Genomic DNA, 21,178 nt, shown 5'->3' with positions numbered 1-21,178 from the left:
CAGTTGAGTTTACAGAGAGCTTGGCACGGGAGCACTAAGGCAGTTCTAAGTCTTTGTGGACTGCTTGTCAGAAATCCAAGCAGTGATAATTTAAGAGACAAACTGACGCAAGTTCTAGTTCAAGTATGGAAGGAAACAGAAATACACCGAGCCGGACACTAAAACAGTAAATTGGACATGTGAATAATTTCCCTGCTCCAGAAGGTAAAAATCTGAGGAAAGGAGATAGGTCTTGTAAACTGTAACAAAAAGCACCCACTGGCACTTCCAGGCCTCAGAGAACGGAGTCAAAGCCATGAATATCAAGAGTACAACTGCCTTTATTTTCATTGTCACTACAATTGCAGCCTTAGGTGCTGAAGCATTTATACATATAGTCTGATTTTTATACATAGGCTGATTTTTAACTCTCCGAGTGTCAGGTTTCATCCTTCAGTGCCAAAAATCACGTGCTGTCTAGACCGTGTGCTTTTGAATGGAACTGGTAAACAGAGGCTTGGTCGGAAATTATCTGAACATCTGGGCCATGGGCACCCTTCCTTTCTTCAGTTAATAAAAAAAAGAAGAGGAAAGCATGCTAAGCTGAAATCACAAACCGACACAAACAGATGTGCATGAAACTCTCCTATATTTTGCTCAGGAATGACCTTACTCACTTGTGCCTGTGGATATATAAATTACTGTGTTTCTTCAGTATGTTTTCCTTGAAGTCCTCACTGGTGTGCCACTTGAGAGGCATTTTCCTCATAGCGAAGCTGGGTAGCTGATCACAGACATTAATCTCTGTATAGCCCCCTTTTGGTAGTCAACCTTCTTATTCCAATAACATGTTCATTGAAGTCACTTTTTCATAAATATTTTCCCATAAACCTCTGTTTCAAAAGAGATTATTCAAACAGCTTTTAAACAATTGCTCTTTTGAAGGGTCTAATTGAAGGAAATAAACCTGTAGAGAATCTCACTGAACCAAAGATCTTCAGCATCCAAGATTATCTATCTGTCACCCTGTGACCTGTTTCCTTCACACTACTTTTTAATTTTTGTAGCAATTATAGTGTATATGGATAATACCTATTAGCATATTTATGGTCATTGCTTCATATTTATTGTCTGCACAACTCATTAATCTTCATCTAGTGTGTGAGGCTGACAGCTCAATCTATTTTGCAATCTCTGGGCAGCAGCCATATCCAAAAAGCTTTTGTTTCCTTGTAAATAAACTGTGTTCAGGACCAGAGGACAATGGTACATCACGCAGTGATTGACACAAGCCACGGCTGCTAATCAAAAGTAGATTTTATTACCAGCTGAGTCAAGTGCATTATGGGGCCATTGTTCTAGTGCTGTCAGGGCAAGAGCATACGTAGTCAGTCACCTTCTCAAGATGGGTTGATTGTTCTCCAAGATTAGACAGAGTTGCCTTATTATCCATCCCAGACAACAAGGCATCTCACCCAAACAGACGCTTTTACAGAAACTGCCTGTACATTGAATTGATTTGAATTGCTAATGCATAATCTGTCCAGCACAGATGTGCAATGAATATTTGGATGTTGTTTTGCATGTCAGTTGAGAAGGCTGAATGATGAGGTGATGATCGTTCAGTGATGGGTACTGGACATTTGCCAACAATTGAGTTTGAGCACTTTCCCTGACAGTAATCAGATCAGCTTCCAAAACGTCTTTTCTTCAATTCACTGACAATTTATGTTAGAAGATAATGCAACACTCTCACAGTTAACACAGTTGGCAGCAATTTGCATTTTTTTCATATAATTAAATTTTTCATTTCACCCAAGAAGAGATATATATACAAGCCGCATATGACATACATATTCCAAGACACTTCCAACGTAACCCCACTTAAATAAGAGGCCATCTACGGAAATCCAAAATGTTGAAACTCTCCATAATACAAATCGCATTAGGTTCATTAGTTACAAAGCTGCATTTGCTGCGAAAAAAAGACGAACCTCGTTATCAAGCTGTATTTGGTAAGGTCTCCAAAAAAAGCATAATTAATATAATAAGCATTTAATGTAGGGCCATGCTCATGCTTACAGCAGGTCAGCAAACACAGTGTTGTGACTGAAAACATTTCAGTCTCTGCCAGGGTTGTATAAAATGGGATCAGAAATGGGCCACACAAGACTGATACTATGACATCATGGAACTGATAGGAGCTCACACAATGACATCACATGATTCACGTGAATGTGAAAGAGGCCTTTATGTAGTCATAATCATAGAATCACATAGAATGACCCCAGAGGTCACTAGGTCCAGACAGGGACTTACCATGTTATTCACTCAGAGACATGTTTAGTTGAGTTCTAAGTATCTCCAAGGATGAAGATTCCACAAGCTCTCTGGTCAACTTGCTCCAGTATTTGACCACTCTTATAGTGACTTTTTTTCCCCTGTATACCTAGTGAGAATTCTGCAAGTTATGTCTGTTGTCCTTTTTCTGTGCATGTCTGAAGAGCTTCTCCATCTTCTTTATATCCCTCACTATGTCAGACCTAAAAAGCACAGTTAAAACCCTCCCTCTAGGACATAAGTAGCTAAAGAGATATCGATAGCTTAGAAAATCAGGGGCTCATGGGGACACTTCTGATACCAATAAAATCTTACCTTCTAACTTTAGGTATGTGTCTCGCGTATCTTTAATCATACAGTGAAATACGTTCCGTCAGGAATAAATAATAATGCTTCTCGAAAACTTCTAAAGCTCTTTTCAGAATATGCATTAATTAATGCAGGGTTGTTACCTGATAAAGGGAAGAATCACTTCCTTTAACTTGCTGGTTTTCCTACTAGTTAAATTTACTATAGCTAGGAAAAGAGTGGGAAGTGTTTGAGCCAAAAGTTTCACAACCAAGGTCAGAGAGAAGTTTACAGATAAGTTTGATTTTTCCATATATCAGCCTTGCTCAGGGTTAGGCTAAGTGGGTCTCATTTGGATTTTTATTATCAATTTCATCTGTCAAAAGCAAGTCATCATTATCCCTGCATTACAGATGAAACAAATCACGAACTTGCAGTGGGACTTTTGGGGAGGAAGAAAATTCCAATTTTGGATGCTTTAATTTGGTGTGCTATTAAAAAGAGAACTAGAGACATGTAACACCTGTACACCCTGCATACTTGTAATATCAGCTGAAATTCCGTGGATTTTCCGGCTAAAAATCCAGAAACGAAGACTTTGAATAAGTAGCCTGAGAAAACTGAGTTTACACCTTGAACAGAATTAGATGGCAAAATCTTACCAGATGTCCATTTCATACATACGAATTCCAGCCTGTACGCTTCAGAGCTCCCGCAGCTGGATTCTGCTTCACACTGGCACATCTGCTTTTGACCTTAATACTATGTTGGTGAGCATAGTCAGTCTTAATGTTGTAGTTTATGTCAGGATTTTGCTCTGTAATCCAAACATATCAGATGAGGCCCTCCTCAAAAGAGATTCTGCAAAAGAGCTAGCAGTCCTGCCTTGAATGCTCAAGGTTAGAAGATTCACCCGGATCAAGACTCAGCCCTTTGAGAACTCAGATATGGTGTCACATTCCCACTTGTTCTCTATCTCCAAGGAAGTCTTCATTGTTTCATTGGCCTTCCCACTGGTCCTTCCCTATCCTGAGATGCCATATGCTTTTGCGACACGGATATGGAAGCCTGGGCATCGTCCTCAAGGCTGTTAGTTTCTGCTGCAAGGAGAGTGGTACTTGAAAGATGTCATGGAATAGCCAGTGCTTAATGTTCTTAGTGAAGTAACCTTTTATCCCAAAGACATGTAACACAAGCCATTATTCCTGTACCGAAGGATCCTCTCCTTAGGGCTAAAAGTCGTATTTTCCAAAGCATGGAAAGTTACTTCACCTGACAAATAAATGTCAGCAGTCCAGTCTTTTCTTTTTTGAGTCTGCAAATGGAGGTAAAGATAAAGACGAATTGTTCCTTTACATATTATTCTGTAACAGAAACACACGGATAAGTGGTAAAACTGTGTCATCTGCTGAGTAAAAAGTTCCAGTTTATCTTGAGGTTGCAGTCTTACCATGTATGGTTATATTAACAAAACCTCAGAATACAGGAATACAGACTACTGTAGACTGTAGGGAGGAACAGAGTATTAATTAGTTTATGCAGTCTTCAAGTTGTCTAGACAAGAGGGAAAATTGTAAGTCTTTCTGGAACCCAGGAAGCGGATTCATGAAGGTAGACAAAATATATAAGCCACTAATGGGATTTACCTCTCCCTTAAGAGAATATAAGATGCCTTTTTTTTCTGGAACAAAATGTGGTGAAAACAAAAATAAAATGTGAAGAAAGTGAATTAATGCTCAAAGTGTTATTTTTGACAATATTGAGCTCCCACTGCTAATCATAATTGCTGGTTTAATAAGTGCATTGAAAAATACACCATCTACAAACATTAAGTAAGCGTACGTAAGTAAGCTTAGGAACATTTTCTAGTCCATAGGCATCACTTGGGTAAGTTTATGTCACAGAATGTGCTCCAGGGTAAGTGCTGAGCAGCTCAGAACAGCCCAGGTCCCTCAGGGCAGGGAACCTGCCCTTATTCCTCCCTCAGCCGGGGAATCTGACCCAGCAGATGCTGCTACTGCAGGTTTGGTGGATCCAGTTCCACACAGAAGCAGCTGTCAGAAAAAGAGTCTGTGATGCCTACCATCTATAGTCTGAGAGAGAGGATGCGAGTTCAGTGGTGGTCTCTGCTATGTGGGTTGTCAGCTCTTTTCCTCATCTCCTATACTGCAGCGTCTGCATCCAAGGAGTGCACTCTAATCATGTGTCCAAGGAACCTAAGCAAAGTCGTGTTTTCAGAAATGGAAGGGCATGCCTTGTCAGATGACAGAAGCTGAACACAGACAGCTTAAAACATATGGTCTTCTTGCCTGTAAGCTGAGGATTGGTATTTTCCTATTCGCAGGAGATTTGAGGCCACATGCGTTATGCTACTCAAGCATTATCATAATAAGCGTAGTATAAACATTTAATATAGATAAAGAGGTTTCAAATGCTGATACAAGTGACTATCTATGAAAGCATAAGTGCTGGAAATGTTTTTTATGGATGCTTTGAAAAGCAATTTATGACAAAGTGGCCAATCTGTTATACCGAAAACAAGGGTTCTAAAGACCAGATGGCCCAATTTACTTCTCAGTCCCAGCTGCAAGATGTGTGAATAGGTTTCAGGCCACTCTTACAAAGGACTGAGAGGTTTCCTTGGAAGGACAGTAAGAGTGGTTGGTTCTTTAAGACTCTTCCAGGCCCTAACGGCCTGTTTCAATGAGGAGAAACCCCTTGTTTTATGTTTCTTGGTAAGTATTTGCATCTGAAGGATGTTTGGATTTGTCATTAGTCTTTTCTTATTTGAGAAGGCAGGCTACATGTTTGTATGACTTCTGCTGTTATGCTGGAGATTGAGTGCCATCTGATTGAAGCTGTTGAGTCTTCTTATGGTCATTGTCACAAATAAATCTGACACAGCATCTGAGAAATAGTAATGGGTAGGCAATTATAGCAGCATGTGTAAGGATGAAGTACAGTCAGAAATGCACACAGCAAAAGCCCTCCCTGGAAATATGGAGCATGTCCTCTTGGCATCCATACCTAAGCATGTGAAGGATGAGAAAGAAATCAGCAATACCCAACACAGATTTGCCAAGAGCATATTGTCCATAGCCAGCCTGACTGACCTCTGTGTCGGAATGCCTGGTATCCCAAGGGCTGTGGAAGCTTTCGTAACAGAAAGAAAATAAAATGTCTCAAAGAAAGATGCTTGCAGAGATGTTTGTAACTGTAAACAAAAGAAACAACTTCCTCATCTCTACAGGAAACAGTATGATCATGAAGGCTTGTTCCTGTTTCGACAAGGCTGCACATGGATCGATGCCTTGAAGCAACAGTGCTTTCAGCTATTATCTTACTTTTATTATAAGAGAGGTGCCTGTAAGCTTCTGAACATCACCAATTTATGACAACTCAATGCAAGCCTTAAGAAAAGGTTCATTGAATAGATCTGAATCCTTGTGGCTACTTCTTAAATGGAAAAGAAAGTGCTTTCCTATTTATAATGCTAAAGCTGCCGGGCAAGACATAGTGAAAGACTTAAATTAAATGTCAAATCATGAGGTACTAACAATAAATAATGGAGAGATTTCTGTTGCCTTTGGTGGGTGCAGATAAGCCACTGGATAAACTATTTACTGCAGGTAGGGTGAGCAGTCCTAGATGGATCATTCTGTCCTAGATGGTTCAGCTATGTGTTTTACTTGAATGAGTGAGCAGACTGGTGTGAGCCTGTGCTAATAGCATCTGAGAGCCTTTATGGTCTCAGGCCCTTTCTATACTGTACTAAAGCTTCAAGAGCAATGCTCTCTCATCTCTTCTCCTTATTAAATACAGACCCATCTAGTGTACTAGCCTTCCCTACATCATGTGTAACCTGTGGTGTGGCAGCAAGCTCTGCAGATGGATGTGCTTTCTGCAGGATGTCTAGTAGGAAGGGATGCTGATCCATGATCCAGCAGGGCATTAACAGAGAGGGAATATGAGATGACAGAGTGCTGCATATGTGCACATGGCACAAGCGTGTGTAAAAGCATTAATGTGAAGCTGGGATTCCTTTATCAGGTCTCTCAAACTCTTTCCCTCTTTTGCAATTCCACCTTTTTGATTCAGAACTCATTTACTTCAGTCTTACAATATTCTCTCGCCTCCACCATTTCTCCTCCTCTCCAAAAGTCCCCAGACAAGTGTGAGGCAGTCACAGGCTGGAGAACTTGGATTTTGTCATTCAGGCCTGCTCTGTAGAGCATCAATGCCTGGATTTAGCAGCAGAGGCTGCTGTGGGTATGGCTCACCCATACATACAATCCCAAAGGCTGATATATCCAGAAGGAAACAAGTGAGAGAGTTCCATGAGGAAATCCATGAAGGAGCAAAGGGAGGTTCATTAGCAAAAGAGTTGCCGAACTTCCTGTCCAGTTTGCCATTTGTGAGCATCTCCTGAGCCTGCTCTGGCAGAACAAATGGACAGGCTCACCCCAACTCATTCTATTGCCCTGAGACAAGTCTGATAATCCATGCTGGAGCCGGTTCTGAGGAAGGTTGTTCCTTGTTTGGGGTAGCTGTCAGAGCTTAGTTAGACATATGGTAAAACCTTTCTTGGGAAGGGGTGACGGAGCAGAAGGCAACTTTCACCTTCATGTAAGGAGGACATGGAAGAGGAAAAGGGCATGGACAGAGGAAAAAGCACAACACAGACTTGTGTAACACTTGTTACTTCCAGAGAAATAATAACCGCAGTCCTTCCAGGTCATGGTGGTTCTGCTTTCTGAGACTGTCTCCCACACTCCCTCGGCCACACTAAGTTCGCAGACCTAGTGCCTGTCATAGCGCCTGGTCGAAGTGGGGGCGATGGGAGCTGTCAGGAGACACTATTCTGGCAAAACCAAAATAGTCTGTAGGGCCTGATTAGTTGCAAGAGATCACAATATCCCCCAGTGAATGCTTATTACATGGCTGCAAGGGGGAAGAAGCTGCTGGAAATTTCCCCCTGTTCGCACCTGAACACTATGATCTAGTGATACTTGAATCTATCTGTTTCTTACCACTATCTGTCCTTTATGCCCAGGTCCACTCTTATTGGTCTATTTGATTAAGACACTGGCGTGTGATGAGAGCTTTGGGAAAAGGGAATGAGAGATGTGGTGCCCTCTGAAGAAAATAGTTTAACAAGTCAACACAAGTGGCTGCTTCTTGAACTCAAGAATTAGCGCACAAACACCAGTCCTGATGGCGGGCCATCCAGTAACTCTTTATTCCCCACAGCAGAGTGGTATTTAGAAAGGTGTCCCAGTGGGAAAGCCATGTCAAGTCCAGTTTAAATATCAGCAACTATTCTAAAGGAGAGCTTGAATTGGACATGCTTGTAAAGTGCCAATGAAGCTGATGAGAGGAGTAAGTGCCACGGGGAAAAAGGAGGAAAAATGTGTAGTATTTGCTGGCTTTTCTTAAGTACAGAGGAATAGGACTTGAAAGCTTATTTGTTCAGTAAGATTTTGACACTTGTCAGTTCCTGCCATGGTTATGTCACAACTCATGTGAAAGTGACTATCATCAGCTTAAAAGAGATGTCGTCTGAAAGCCTATGGGTAACTTTCTGGCTGTAGGCCCACCTCCATCCATTTCTCTTGCTCTTTGCCTCTCTCAGGGTTGCAATAGTCTTTGCAATTGGCAAAGGGAATCTGTTACTGGGGGAATACTTTGCAAACAACATTGCAAAGGGGGAAAACTGTTTTTATTCTTCCTGTCCCTGTGCACCAAGATGAGCACCAAGTACAGTACAATGGGCAATTTTGGGGAGGTGAGAGTTTCAAGTCAGAGCTCAGTTACTTTGCTCAGCTTGTAATGATGGGCTGTGAGTCTGGCAAAGCACCTTAGGAATCAATTGCTTGGCCTTTTGTACATTAATTCTCAGCAGCACAGTCCTAGGGTGAACTTTGAGCCTAGAATCACTATGGTGGATGTAACACATATGAAAAAGAAACTCTTATCTTGAAACTCACTGTGGGAGTCTGTCAGACTCAGATCCTGCCTGAGTTCTGTGTAATGCTCTTAAAGATGTTTAACTCACTGAAACTACAGCCTTTGTTATTTGTTCTAATCAACTTTCTATTGCCATTGTAAATGGCCTTGCTCTTTGCCTGGGTGAGAGAATTTGATATAAAAGGGTTCTAAAGAAGGAAGGTGAAAACTAGATGAATCCCGCAGGCAAAAGAGAAGAGATTCAAATTAAGTTGTAAAAGGAGTTGATCTTCCTGCCTGTTTATCATCTGCTTATTATCCTGAGGAGTTTCCATCCAAGCAGCTGCAACACTGCAGTATCAGAGTACCAGGAACCTTTTTTAACACGTTCATACCATGGTCATTTGAAAAAGTCTCACAGATCCTAGTGAGTTGTAGATTTAATCTTTCTTTCAGACTTCTATATGGCTTTCACATACTCGTAAGAGAACAGCATCTTGGTGCCACATACAATTATATGCAGCATTAATCACAATAGGTAGCAACCTCTGCCCCTTGCACATGGTGACCATGCAGTCCAGCCTAGGATGAAACTGCCTGAGATGAAGAGAACAGTTTCCTGAGTAGCTCGTAATAAGAAGGTGCCTCTTGTATCATAGTGATAAAGTGATAAAGAGATGGAGGAAATGAAACGTGATAAAAACAAACAGTGAGTGTATTGCATGTAGGGAGAGAGAAAGAGAGAGCAAGCAAACACAAGATATCAATGCCAATATAATCACTACTTATTACAGTGTGAATCTGGACTTGTGGTGTAACTGCTCACAGCATGATACAGCTTGGGTTTAGTGTGTTTTTTCCTTTCTTCTGAAGCACTCTTCAGCAGGCACAAAACACAGTATTGCTTGCACATAAAGATCATTTCATGCTTGGCACCCTGAAGTGATGTTATATCAGGTTCTAGACAAGGATACCAAGGATATCACTTTATCCAGCTGAGTTCATAAGAAGGTCTTCCATAGAATATTTTCTTATATAAGAATATATTTATCTCCTTGCAATTTAGGGAAAGAGGCTGTTCCTTCCCCCAGTTCATTAAAATAAGTCAAGTGCATGTACACATGCATATAAATTCTGATTCCTATTATTGTGAAAAAAAATTATGTGTAATTTCTTGTATATCTATACTCACTGCTGTTGCTCCAAGTTTGTTCTTTAAGAAATGAATGTTGTTAGGGCCTATCTTATGTCTGATGGAGAAAAGTGCCTTTTAGGAGACTCGTTCAAGGAAGAAGCTACTTACTCTGGAGAAAAGCAAATGTCTTGATGAAAATCCTGCCTTTGTTATGACTGCATGTAGAAATCTTCATTTCTCCCAAGTCTCAGCTTGAAGAAGATCCTAGCACAGAGTGTTTTATTTTAGGCCTTTGCATATCTTTCTAATCCTTTTTATTTGCTAGTTATTTTAATACTGTCTGTGATTGCTTTGTATTCAGTGGATCTGCTTCTTCAGAATGGATCCTTCTTCAAAATGTACTGCTCTTTTACTTACAGTGGTCTCAGGATTCACTTTCTCTTGATCTTTTATATGAATTGGCAGAACAATGAATCATTTATTGGTAAGTGCAAGATCTGGAGCATATGAGACAGTCTCCTTTGCTCATCTACAGAATTTTGCTTTAAATTACTTTTGGGGATAATATTCGTGCTTGGACCCAAATAAAAATCAAGGCATCTACAAACGTAGGTATCAGCTTCTTTGCACCTTAAAGGAAGGAATGTTAATGCTTAATTATTCCTATGAGATGGACGCATGTTCTCTAATCCTTCTGGACTGACATATATTAAATCTTTTTAAATCCACCTCTATAGTCCTTGCTGAGGTGCTTTGTTTGAGATGACCACAGCTGGTATTTCTTCAAATTGTATTTCAGAGAACCTGTTCACCTGCACGAGTCAGAGTTTGTGTTGCCTGATTTTAGTTACATGGGTACGTAATCACAATCTCTTTCTTTTGTCAGATACGGACGTTTTCAGATCTGCAGGGTTAGATTACCGTGTCAGACTAATGGCAAGTGCCCTTACTTGCTGCAGAGAACGTTTTAAATTGAATTCTAATTAATAACTGCTTCAGCCTCTCGAAATGTAGCCTCACGAATAACCCCATAACTCCCAACTTCTAAGAACTGACTTCCCTTTAAGAATATATAAGCAGAAAGTAAACTTACATCAGCATTTTAATCACTGTGGGGGACAGCTTGGACTGGGTCTTTCCCATTTAAAAGGTCAGGTGTCTGCAGTGGGCTTGTATATATACAAAGTATTTAGAGATGTGAGCATCCCAGATTATTTATGAAATACAGTAAGAATGCAAGCTGGGGAATTTCACCCTGTCACCTGTCATGAACTTTCATATAGCTTCAGTGATCAAAAATTCATAGATGAAGTTTCGCGATACCGTTCACTTTATTCACAGTATGTCACAGATTGGTAGCTTAATTTAAAAGTGCCAATTTCTTGTCTTGCATTCATGCTGAAGTGTTAGAAGAATATTTCTATGCAGAAAATTAGATGCTGCTGGAATAGGCTACAAAGCATGCTCTCCTTTAAGTATTATTAAAACAGACACTAGCACTGGGTGAATTAAACATGCCCTTTCAGCAGAATTCTTTTGGTGTACTGCCGTTTATGATGATGCATAGATTTTCCATGGGACAGGAACACTTTCAGGAGGAGAGTTCTCTATTTTCATGTCCTTTAAGCACCGCATGTGCTATTTGAGTGCCTTCTTGATCCATTTTTCCATGTTTTGGGATACTTAAGGATAACGCTTCTGCCCAAGAACAGAAGAGGTCTGAATATGGATCAAAGATCAGATCGTATTTATATTCTGTTTTCAGCAGTGCCTGAAAGCAGGTGCTTATGTCTAGCATTATTTGCATGTTACCTAATACAGTTTCCAGCTCCTAAGCACCAGTTATTGACGGATTTTCTAAGCAGCGACTGTATTTGGACCATCAATTTTAAATCGACATATTTGCCAAACCATTTTTTTAACCTATTTTTGGCTTTTAGTGTTATTTTAGCACTAGGAAGAATAGTTCTCATAACGTAACTGTGCCGAGAGGAAGAAGACAGAAGACTTGATGGGGTTTTTTTACTCTGCAGTAAGCCTGTAGAACCTGCAGTCTAGTGCTACTGTTAAACCAGCGCCATCATGCAAAGGAGAAAGCAACATAATCAACAGAACCAGGAAAAAAAAAAAAGGACAACTGTATTTTTCCTATCTAGTGTTTCTTTTTTTGCTGCTAGGTATCTGCAAAGCACCAGTTTAACACCGAAGCATGACATTGTGCTTGCTACATGTGCAGGTGAGGAACAGGCTGAAACCTGGCAAGCAGTAGCAAACAACCTCCATTCATACAGTGATATCCAGTGGGTCCCTCCAGAGGCTTCCTTCACATTTTGTTCCCATGCTTCAAGCAGGAATAAACAGTCCTGTTTGTTAGTATCACTTCCAGATCGTAGTTTCAGACCACTGGGACTTCTCACAGTGTCAGAATATAGCCATTGTAGATAAATGGAATTAATCGATTGCTCAATAGCTGTGGACAGTGCACATGGAAAGGGTTTTTCTAAAGTCACTAGACAGCTCCTCCCAAGCCAGTCAGACCCCAGCCTGGACTACTGCTTGGGATTATTCTGCTCAAAAGTGTGGGGTTTATATTTATCTTTGATATCTTCAGTTCTTGTTAGAATCATAGAATCATAGACTAGTTTGGGTTGGAAAGGACCTCAAGATCATCTAGTTCCAACCCCCCTGCCATGGGCAGGGACACCTCACACTAAACCATCCCACACAAGGCTTCGTCCAACCTGGCCTTGAACACTGCCAGGGATGGAGCACTCACAACCTCCCTGGGCAACCCATTCCAGTGCCTCACCACCCTAACAGGAAAGAGCTTCCTCCTTATATCCAATCTAAACTTCCCCTGTTTAAGTTTTAACCCGTTACCCCTTGTCCTGTCACTACAGTCCCTGACGAAGAGTCCCTCCCCAGCATCCCTATAGGCCCCCTTCAGATACTGGAAGGCTGCTATGAGGTCCCCACGCAGCCTTCTCTTCTCCAGGCTGAACAGCCCCAACTTCCTCAGCCTGTCTTCATACGGGAGGTGCTCCAGTCCCCTGATCATCCTCGTGGCCCTCCTCTGGACTTGTTCCAACAGTTCCATGTCCTTTTTATGTTGAGGACACCAGAACTGCACACAGTACTCCAGGTGAGGTCTCACAAGAGCAGAGTAGAGGGGCAGGATCACCTCCTTGGACCTGCTGGTCATGCTCCTTTTGATGCAGCCCAGGATACGGTTGGCTTTCTGGGCTGCGAGCGCACACTGAAGCCGGCTCATGTTCATTTTCTCAAAACCAGCACCCCCAGGTCCTTCTCCACAGGACTATCTCGATCTTCCAAACTGCCCAGACTTCTGTCTGTGATGGTTCTTCTTTTTATATATATATATATATATCCTCCCAGCCTGCTGTTATGTGCAAACTTTGTGTTGGCAATTTCAATACCATCGTCCGGATTGTTGGCGAAGATGTTGAATACTATTGGACCCAACACTGACTTCTGCGGTACTCCACTCGTACTCTCTGGTCAGAGTCCATACTCCTGCTCAAAGCAGGGTCAGCTACGAGATTTGATCGGGCTGCTCAAGGTTTTATAGAGTCAGGTCCTGAAAACCTCCAAAGATGGAGACTGTGCTCCCTGTCTGGGCAGCTGGTTTCATGGCTTGTCTGTTCTCATGGTGACCAGAAGTTTTTCCTAGTGTCTAATTGGAACCTTCTTTGATTTGATAGGGCTGGAACTAGATGATCTTAAGGTCCTTTCCAACCCTATGATATGATTCTATGAGTCTATGATTCTATGATACACGCCCTTTGGCTCTTGTCAACCTGTTAGGCACTAGGGTGAAGAGCCTTGCTCCTTTCCAGTGACCCCTTACAAGAACTGGAAGGCTGCTATTAACAAGCCTACTTCCTTCAGCCTCTCCTCACAGGTCACATGCTACCCTTTGACCAGGTTCTTTTACATATTCCATGCATGAAGAATTTAATGTTTAACAACAAGCCTACTGTTTTTTAAAGTTATCTTACGTTACATGGGATTTTGATCTATCAGAGTGATACAGCAAAGTCCTTAAATCACAACTCAAGTACATACCATTCTTGGGAGAGTTTTGCAACTGTAATGTGCAGTTGAGTCACAATACAAATGCGATTCCATTACTAATCTCTATAATATATTCACCATCATGAACATGGGTGTTCCCACACTCTGGGAAGGAACATGTGGGTTGAAAGCCACTCAAGCCTGTATATCTCTTCAGAGTTCTTCCTGTTTGCTTTTGCATTTTATACTCTATATTGGGCTGACCCATATTTCCATTCTTTTTATTAACTTGGGGACCAACAGCTACACGGATAGTTCATTCACACAGCTGATGCAGCCATTTGCCTAGAGCTGGTTCCCTTTCTGTTGAGGTAAGTCCACAGATGTGCAACAGCTATGCTTGGCAACTCCCACATCCTGACATCTCCAGGCCTGCCTGGCTCACCTTGCCTGAATACTGTGGGATGCCCACCTTGTTATTACACAGTGGTCCCGGTTCCCTGTCCCTTAGTAACCCTGACAGTCTAACTCTATCCTGACTGGATCTGCACAGGTAGTAAGAAGCAAGAGAAAGGACTGAGTGAAGGGAAACTGATATAGGTGGGGATTGAGGTGGCTCTGGACTTCTTCCTGGCCTATATGAGTGCTGGTTCCTCCACTAGCACCAAAGATAGCTTCATTGTCCCTGCCTGCTGATAAGCCCCCGTTAGAACATCAGGCATCTTCATTCATCTGCTGCATTACCTGCGCTGCCCCTGTGGGAGCTCTATTTGGACCTCTCTCACCTTGCTGAGGGTCAAATGTCCTGCTAGGCTCCAGCCACTGGGTCCCTCTGGGCAGTCCTTTGCCATGTTAGTGTTCTTGGGTTTTACTTGGTTAAGAAAAGGGTTTTTTTTAAAGGGTGAAGGAGGCAAATAGGTCTGTCTCATGGTTCAGGTGCCAGAAGAGGGGTGCCAATGAGAGATACATTCCTGACAGGCTTTGTTCTTCCGTATTTCTTTGTGCTCATCCTGCATTCCTACAGGAGCTGATGGTCGGATCTCTTCCTGCAATTAATCATTACTAGGTTTGCTTGTTATTTTACATAGTACCTCATTCTGCTGTAGTTTTATTTACAGGGCTAATCCTAGGCGAGGATCAAGATTAAAAAAAGAGTAAATCAGAGAAGGTGTGATGCTCCTGTGATTTGTTTTACACACTTACAAATACTTAGAGATGCAACAAAGAATTTTGCTTGGGAATAACTGAAGAGGGCTTCTCAATTTGTTGTCTTTTACAAATCTTGCCATATAGGAATTCTGTGTATAATTGTGAGGGGAAAAGTTCATTAAAGTATGGTATGTGCCTGCAGTTGTAGTGTAGATCATTTGAAGACTAATTTCCCAGCGACTGATTGTCTTACATAAGGGTTTTAAAACCTGTTCCCTTTATCCATGTAAAACTACTCCAACTGGTTTCTGTTTTCGTTTCCTCAGTCGTTACATTTTTCTTCTCTTTCAGTGAACAGGAACTGAAGTCATAAAGGTACCATAATGTTAATAGATTTGTTTCAGAGTTCATGAGGTCAAACCTGTTGGTCTTCCCATATGACTAACAGTGTAAAAATCTGGAATTGCCTCAGTTTATCTCGGGCATAAAATAACTGTCGCTGAAGAACTGCACATCAATAAATCACCTCTGATTTATTTCTTATTGGGTAACATGTTCTAATTTCTCCATAAAAGCAGATAAAGGTAACTCTAATTAAAATGTCTATTTCTTTCTCTACTATTTGTGTTAACATTCATGCTTTTGCATACACTCCTTTCATAATACTATAATTTTTTGGTATTCTACAGTTACTATTTCATTTAAAATACCCCTGTGATATTAACTGTGTAATAAATTACAATGCAAAATATATCTGCCAGTTCATCCATGAGGAAGAATAATAAAGCCATAATAAAAAGGAATCAAGTTTAGCAATATGATCATGTAGCATGAGGTTTTTATAGACTCTCTGTGAATGGTAAAATCTATAAATTTGTTATATTGTGTAAAATTGTAAAAAATAGGAATGAAGGGGTGAGGGGAGGAAAAAAAGTAGCATTAGCAGGCGGGTTTAACCCTGAAATGGGTGGCTTTCCCATTGTTTTTTTAATAATCTGAAAAGAGTACACAAATTATGCATATGAAATTGTTTGTGGCTTTTCTTATTTACTACAGGTACTAAAGGTAAATTGAAGAAAGAACACTGTGGGTTTCCGCTTTCCAGCCCACAGTAGTTGTAAGTGAAGAAACTCTAAAACCTCATCGCCTCTCCCTTTGCCTTCCTTTGTTCACACCAGTACATACTCTACCCTTATTTGTCCAAAAGCTTTAAACAACTTCTTTATTTGGCTTTTTTTCATATATCTGGGTTGCAATCGAAGGTAGAAGGACGCGCAAACATGGAGAGGATAGGACATGAATTCCTCCTTGCAACCATTTTCTTCTTGTTGCATCATCCTTCACACTACACTGGTGGGATATAAATTTAAAACCTTAATTTTCTTGTAGGCTAATGATGATTTATTTAATTGCAGTAGTACAATACTTAATATTTCTTTGGACAGCAGACTGCACAAGGCATTTGCGATTTGATTTAAATAAAACACTCTTAAATAAATTTTTATTTAAATAATGGAGAGAGGAAGGAAGATAGATACACACAAAGAATACGGATTTCTGAACCAGGTTCAAAACAGATACAAATAATTACTGCTTTAGAAACCTGCCATTTTGGAAGATCAACACTGACGAGCCTTGTTTTCTTGTATTGTGGTGGTCTAGACACAGCACAACAAAATGTACTTGATATCCCCTACATCATGCTGATGTGTAAAATTTGGAGACACTTGTCATCCCATGATGGAGGTGCTTCTCTTTAATTGTGTGGGTCTCTAAAACAGCAGTAGTGAAAGGGCAGTTGTGATCGCCCCACAACTGTTCCAAATCAGTCATCAAGTTTTGGAGCACAGGGCCCTTGTCTTCCACATGGCCACAATCTACTCTTAGGGTGCCCCAAGAGCTAAGATTATTATGGCTGAGCATCTAATGTCCCTTGGGATATACAACCCCTGGATGGGCTGTAAAGATTAGCCACACCTGACTAATACATCCTGATACCATCACCCAGCCCCCCTGAATGGTTCTGGAAGATTATAGAAGCATGGTGTGGTTTGGATTGGAAGGGACCTTTAAAGATCATCTAGCCCAACCTTCTTACAATGGGCTGGGATACATTTCACTGTCAGGTTGCTTGAAATGGGGAGCAAGAGATCTTGAAGCAGCCTGAAGTGCTATGCCACACGTGCTGACCATAGCTTCCTGCAGGAATTGGAGGTTTACCTGCAGCTGATGGCGAGCCCAAAGGCCTGACTTCATGAGATTCAGCTCAGGTCTTGAGATGGCCCAAGGTACCTGTCAGGCACCAGCAAGACAGGCTGCTCTACAAGGAATGCCAGTCCAAAGGTGATCACATCACAGGCCATTGATGTCACAGACCAGGGCTCAGCCTCCAGGAAGGAAAATTCTGCTGACAGTCCCAGTGGTCACCAGGAGATGGCAGGTCGAGTCCGAGTGCAACCCATGAAATCCAGTCAACAGCAGCCGCAGGGCATAGGGTTTGGCACATGCCAGCCAGTAACACAACTCAGGAAAGGGCTGGTAGCCATGATTTGAGCATAAATGGAGCTACCACTGCAGCTATGCTGGTAAGTGTGCACTGATATGTACCTTAGACTCCATATTAACTCAGTGCAACCTGGAAAGGAGAATGTAACATAAACTAAGCAACCACATGAACTAGCTCCAACCAGCCTGCACCTTATAACTGGAGCTTAAAATGTAGGCCAAACAAGTCTTGAAGGCATTAACATCAATGATCACAGATTATTTTAACACTCTTCAGGCCCTTCAGTCACTTATTGCTACCCCATCCTGAAAAAGTTGCACAAAGATTTAGGAAAACTTTGGGGGGGGGGGGGGGGGGAAGGAACACAAACACTGGAACAGGCAAGAGATGATAGATTGAAGCTTGCCAGTTCTTCTGACATGAACAGAAATGTTGGATATAGGGCCTGTGAAACCACCTGCTCTAAACTTATAATGAATAAGCATTATAGCACTCCAAATTCCTGATTAAAGACAAGGACAGACTTTGAGAATCTTTGTTTATTTGACTTTAAATAAAAGCCTTCCACTGAGACCTAGGCTGCAGTCCTACGTAACAAGTAGACTGGCCTCTTTGTTGTGAAGTACTAAATGTGAAAATGCCTGAAACTATTTTAAATACAAATTGCAGAATTTAGACTACAAAATTGCATTTTATAGATAAAATGTGATTTCAAAGAATGAGGAAGTCAAATTACTGTCATATATGCAGGCACTACATTAGGAGGAAAGAATCCCCCAGCTAAATTATTCAGAAAAGTTATACCAAAAAGTTACCACTAAAACAGGCAAAAATAAAATGTCTTTATTGTCTGCTCTGTGTTAACACCTTAAGTGTGCCATCATTTAGAATGAAATGTTAGAGGGCATATCATTTAAGAAGGAAATCTTAAAGTAAAATTACACCCCCAAGCACCAGATATCTGCATAGACACAGGATTTCAGTACTAACGTTTTTGCGCGAGGTAGTCTGATGTCCCCGGTTTTATTCTAGTCTGTTTCCTCTTGCTCACACCTGTACACTTATGACACCCAGTGTGACTACATGATGCAATTTAAGAGCAGTAAAAGGTCAATCATTTTAAAACCACACAATTCACATGCCCAGCAGTGCTGTTTTTTTAAAACATGCAGTTGGCTGTACAATTCTCTCCATACTTCAGCTGAGATACCTTTTTTACTTAAAAAGTATTCTTGAACATTTTAAATACATAAAGTGACACCTGTCTTAGCCATTTACAAAATGTGGATTTGTACAGGATCGCATTTTGTATAGCATTAAAGTAAAAGGTCCAGTAATTTCCTAGTAAGTTACTGCCACGTAACTATCCATTTTTCCAAGGCACCGTACACAAAAGAACTGCAATGGCAGACCAGCCTACCACACGAAAATTTCAACCTTCTGATGAGGCGGTGGGGGATGTTCTGCCTGTTCTTTGTATCAAGTGGCAGAAGGCAACACAAGAATAACAACACAGAAATCAGTATGTCCCAGATTCTTCATCATAGTCACAATAAATAGTAGCCCCCTACACAAATGAGAGATACAAAGCAGTAAAATATAATATGGGAATATAATTTTATTGCGTTAATCTGCATATGTATTGGTACAGCTGTTCCTTGAATGCTTCTGAGGAAAATTTTTCCATAACTCTGGCTCTCCCAGCTGTTCCCATTGTGTTCTTTAAGAGAGGATCTCTTACAATTTTTTCCATGGCCTCAGAGAATTGTGTTGGCAGAGGATCACACAAAAATCCTGTAACATTATGCAAGACTGATTCTAAAGGACCACCTGAATTAACCGCTATAACTGGACATCTCATATACATTGCCTCCAGAGGGACAATGCCAAAATGTTCATTGCTTGGTGTGTAAAGCACACATATAGAGTTATTAAAAAGAGCGATTTTCTGTTCATCTGAGAAGGATCTCAGAAAAGTGACATGGTCATTAACATTAAACTTGGCTGCAAGCCTCCTCAGCTCTTCATAGTGTTCCACGTTTTCCAGAACTCTTTTGTCATAACCACCTGCCATAACCAGGTGAACTTCATTCCACTCATGAGAATCAAGTCTTCCTCGAAGCTCATGCAAAGCTTCAAGCGCCAACGCTAGATTCTTTTTTCTCTCATACCTATTAATGGAAAGAAACAAGAACTTTTTCTTTTTTGGTATCAGGTCAGCTATGTCTGCAGGAACAACTGTTTCAAAGCTGCTGATGTTGAGTGATGGGTAGAGGACATCTGGGTTTATGTGAGATAAGGACTTAAACGTGTCCTTGAACACACTGGCGGTAAACCTGCTGTTCACAACAATACAGTCTGCCATGCCAGTTGTGTACTCTTCTAGCCAGTCAAGTGGTAATCTGTAGATGCGCTTTAGGACAGATTCTCTCTTGGTCAGAAGCTGATCAGGAAAGTGACAATAAAACAAAACCTTCTTACGAGTTCTGGCCAGTCTCAGTACAGGAATGCAAGCAGACACCTAGTGCAACCAGGAGAGACAGAACAGGAGGAGACAATCATCATTTGGTTTAGTGCTGCTGCTGTGCACACATGATTTCAAAGCCATACCCTGAGAGCCAGTCTTTTACAAGCCAAATGCCTTAAAATCACAGAATAGTTAGGGTTGGAAAGGACCTTAAGATCACCTAGTTCCACCCCCCCTGCCATAGGCAGGGACACCTCACACTAAACCATCTCACCCAAGGCCCTGTCCAACCCAGCCTTGAACATCGCCAGGGATGGAGCATTCACAACTTCCTTGGGCAGCCCATTCCAGTGCCTCACCACCCTCACAGTAAAGAACTTCTTCCTTATATCTAACCTGAACTTCTCCTGTTTAAGTTTGAACCCATGACCCCTCGGTCCTATCACTCCAGCCTATTTCTCCTTCTCCCCTCCTCATCAGACTGCACTCTCTCACCCAGGACCTCCCGCTGTACCTCTGCATTTTCTCCCTCACCTCGGCCTGCGAGGCCGCCAACCCCCCCCCCCCCCCCCGCCCCGGTACTTCCCCATGCCCACCACCGGGGCCAGGGGTGGGGGAGCCCCAGCAGCAGCCGCTGCCTCTCCCTGCAGCTGCCGCGTTACCCGCCAGCACCCCCCGGCCGGCCCAGCCCCGCACCTGATCGCAGACGAAGACGTCGGCCCGCTCTCCGCTGAGCAGCAGGATGTAGAGCGCCACGAAGGCCATGCGCAGGGCGGCACACAGCGCGTGCCCGCGGCCCCACAGGCTGCGCGGCAGCCACCCGCCGGCCTGCCGCACCGGCAGGCCGCGCGTCTCCGCGAAGCACCGCCCGGCGTCGTAGTGCGCCGTCCAGATCTGCACCCGGCAGCCCCGCGCCTGCAACGCCAACGCCGCGTCCACCACCAGCCGCTCCGCGCCGCCCAGCCCCAGGTCCGGGTGCAGGAACAGCACGGACGGGCTCTCCCCACCATCCTCCTCCGCCGCGGCCATAGCCCCGGCGCTGGCACCACACACTGCACAGCGAGGCGCATGCGCAGCCCAGCGGCCACCGCAGGAGACACGTCAGCCTTCTCCCAGGGCCCTGCCTTCCTCCCTCCCATCGGGCTGTCCCGGGGCTGCCTGTCGCTTCGCCTCACGAGTTCTCTACTCGGCCGGCCCGGCCTGGTCGCTGGTGAGGGAGAGAACTCTACCGAGGAGCTATGGAGAGCCTGCTGGCCCGGAAACGGGTTAAGGAGCAGGGTAGGGAGGGAAAAGAGGCCTGCGGTGCTCAGGCATCATCGCGGTTAGCCGCAGG

At 42.5% G+C, this 21,178-nt stretch overlaps 1 protein-coding gene across 1 annotated transcript; it reads right to left on the bottom strand.

Annotated features, from left to right (window-relative positions):
• Window positions 1-18,196: 18,196 nt before the first annotated feature.
• ALG2 (ALG2 alpha-1,3/1,6-mannosyltransferase) lies at window positions 18,197-20,924 on the bottom strand. Its single transcript, XM_065667841.1, has 2 exons — window positions 20,542-20,924; window positions 18,197-19,899 (listed from the first exon to the last, which is right to left on the bottom strand). The coding sequence occupies exons 1-2, from the start codon at window positions 20,872-20,874 to the stop codon at window positions 18,997-18,999; spliced, it is 1,236 nt and encodes a 411-aa protein (XP_065523913.1). The 5' UTR covers window positions 20,875-20,924; the 3' UTR covers window positions 18,197-18,996.
• Window positions 20,925-21,178: the final 254 nt, after the last annotated feature.

The sequence above is a fragment of the Lathamus discolor genome, chromosome 2 (genome assembly GCF_037157495.1).
Source record: "Lathamus discolor isolate bLatDis1 chromosome 2, bLatDis1.hap1, whole genome shotgun sequence".
In the NCBI taxonomy this organism is placed as follows: domain Eukaryota; kingdom Metazoa; phylum Chordata; class Aves; order Psittaciformes; family Psittacidae; genus Lathamus; species Lathamus discolor.
This window is presented reverse-complemented; position numbering and strand designations above follow the sequence as displayed.

Excerpts from the sequence above, each read along its gene's own strand:
- ALG2 (XM_065667841.1), bottom strand. The coding sequence starts at position 20,874 with ATGGCCGCGGCGGAGGAGGATGGTGGGGAGAGCCCGTCCGTGCTGTTC. Across the intron at positions 19,900-20,541 it reads ACGTCTTCGTCTGCGATCAG|GTGTCTGCTTGCATTCCTGT; the intron begins GTGCGGGGCTGG and ends TGGTTGCACTAG.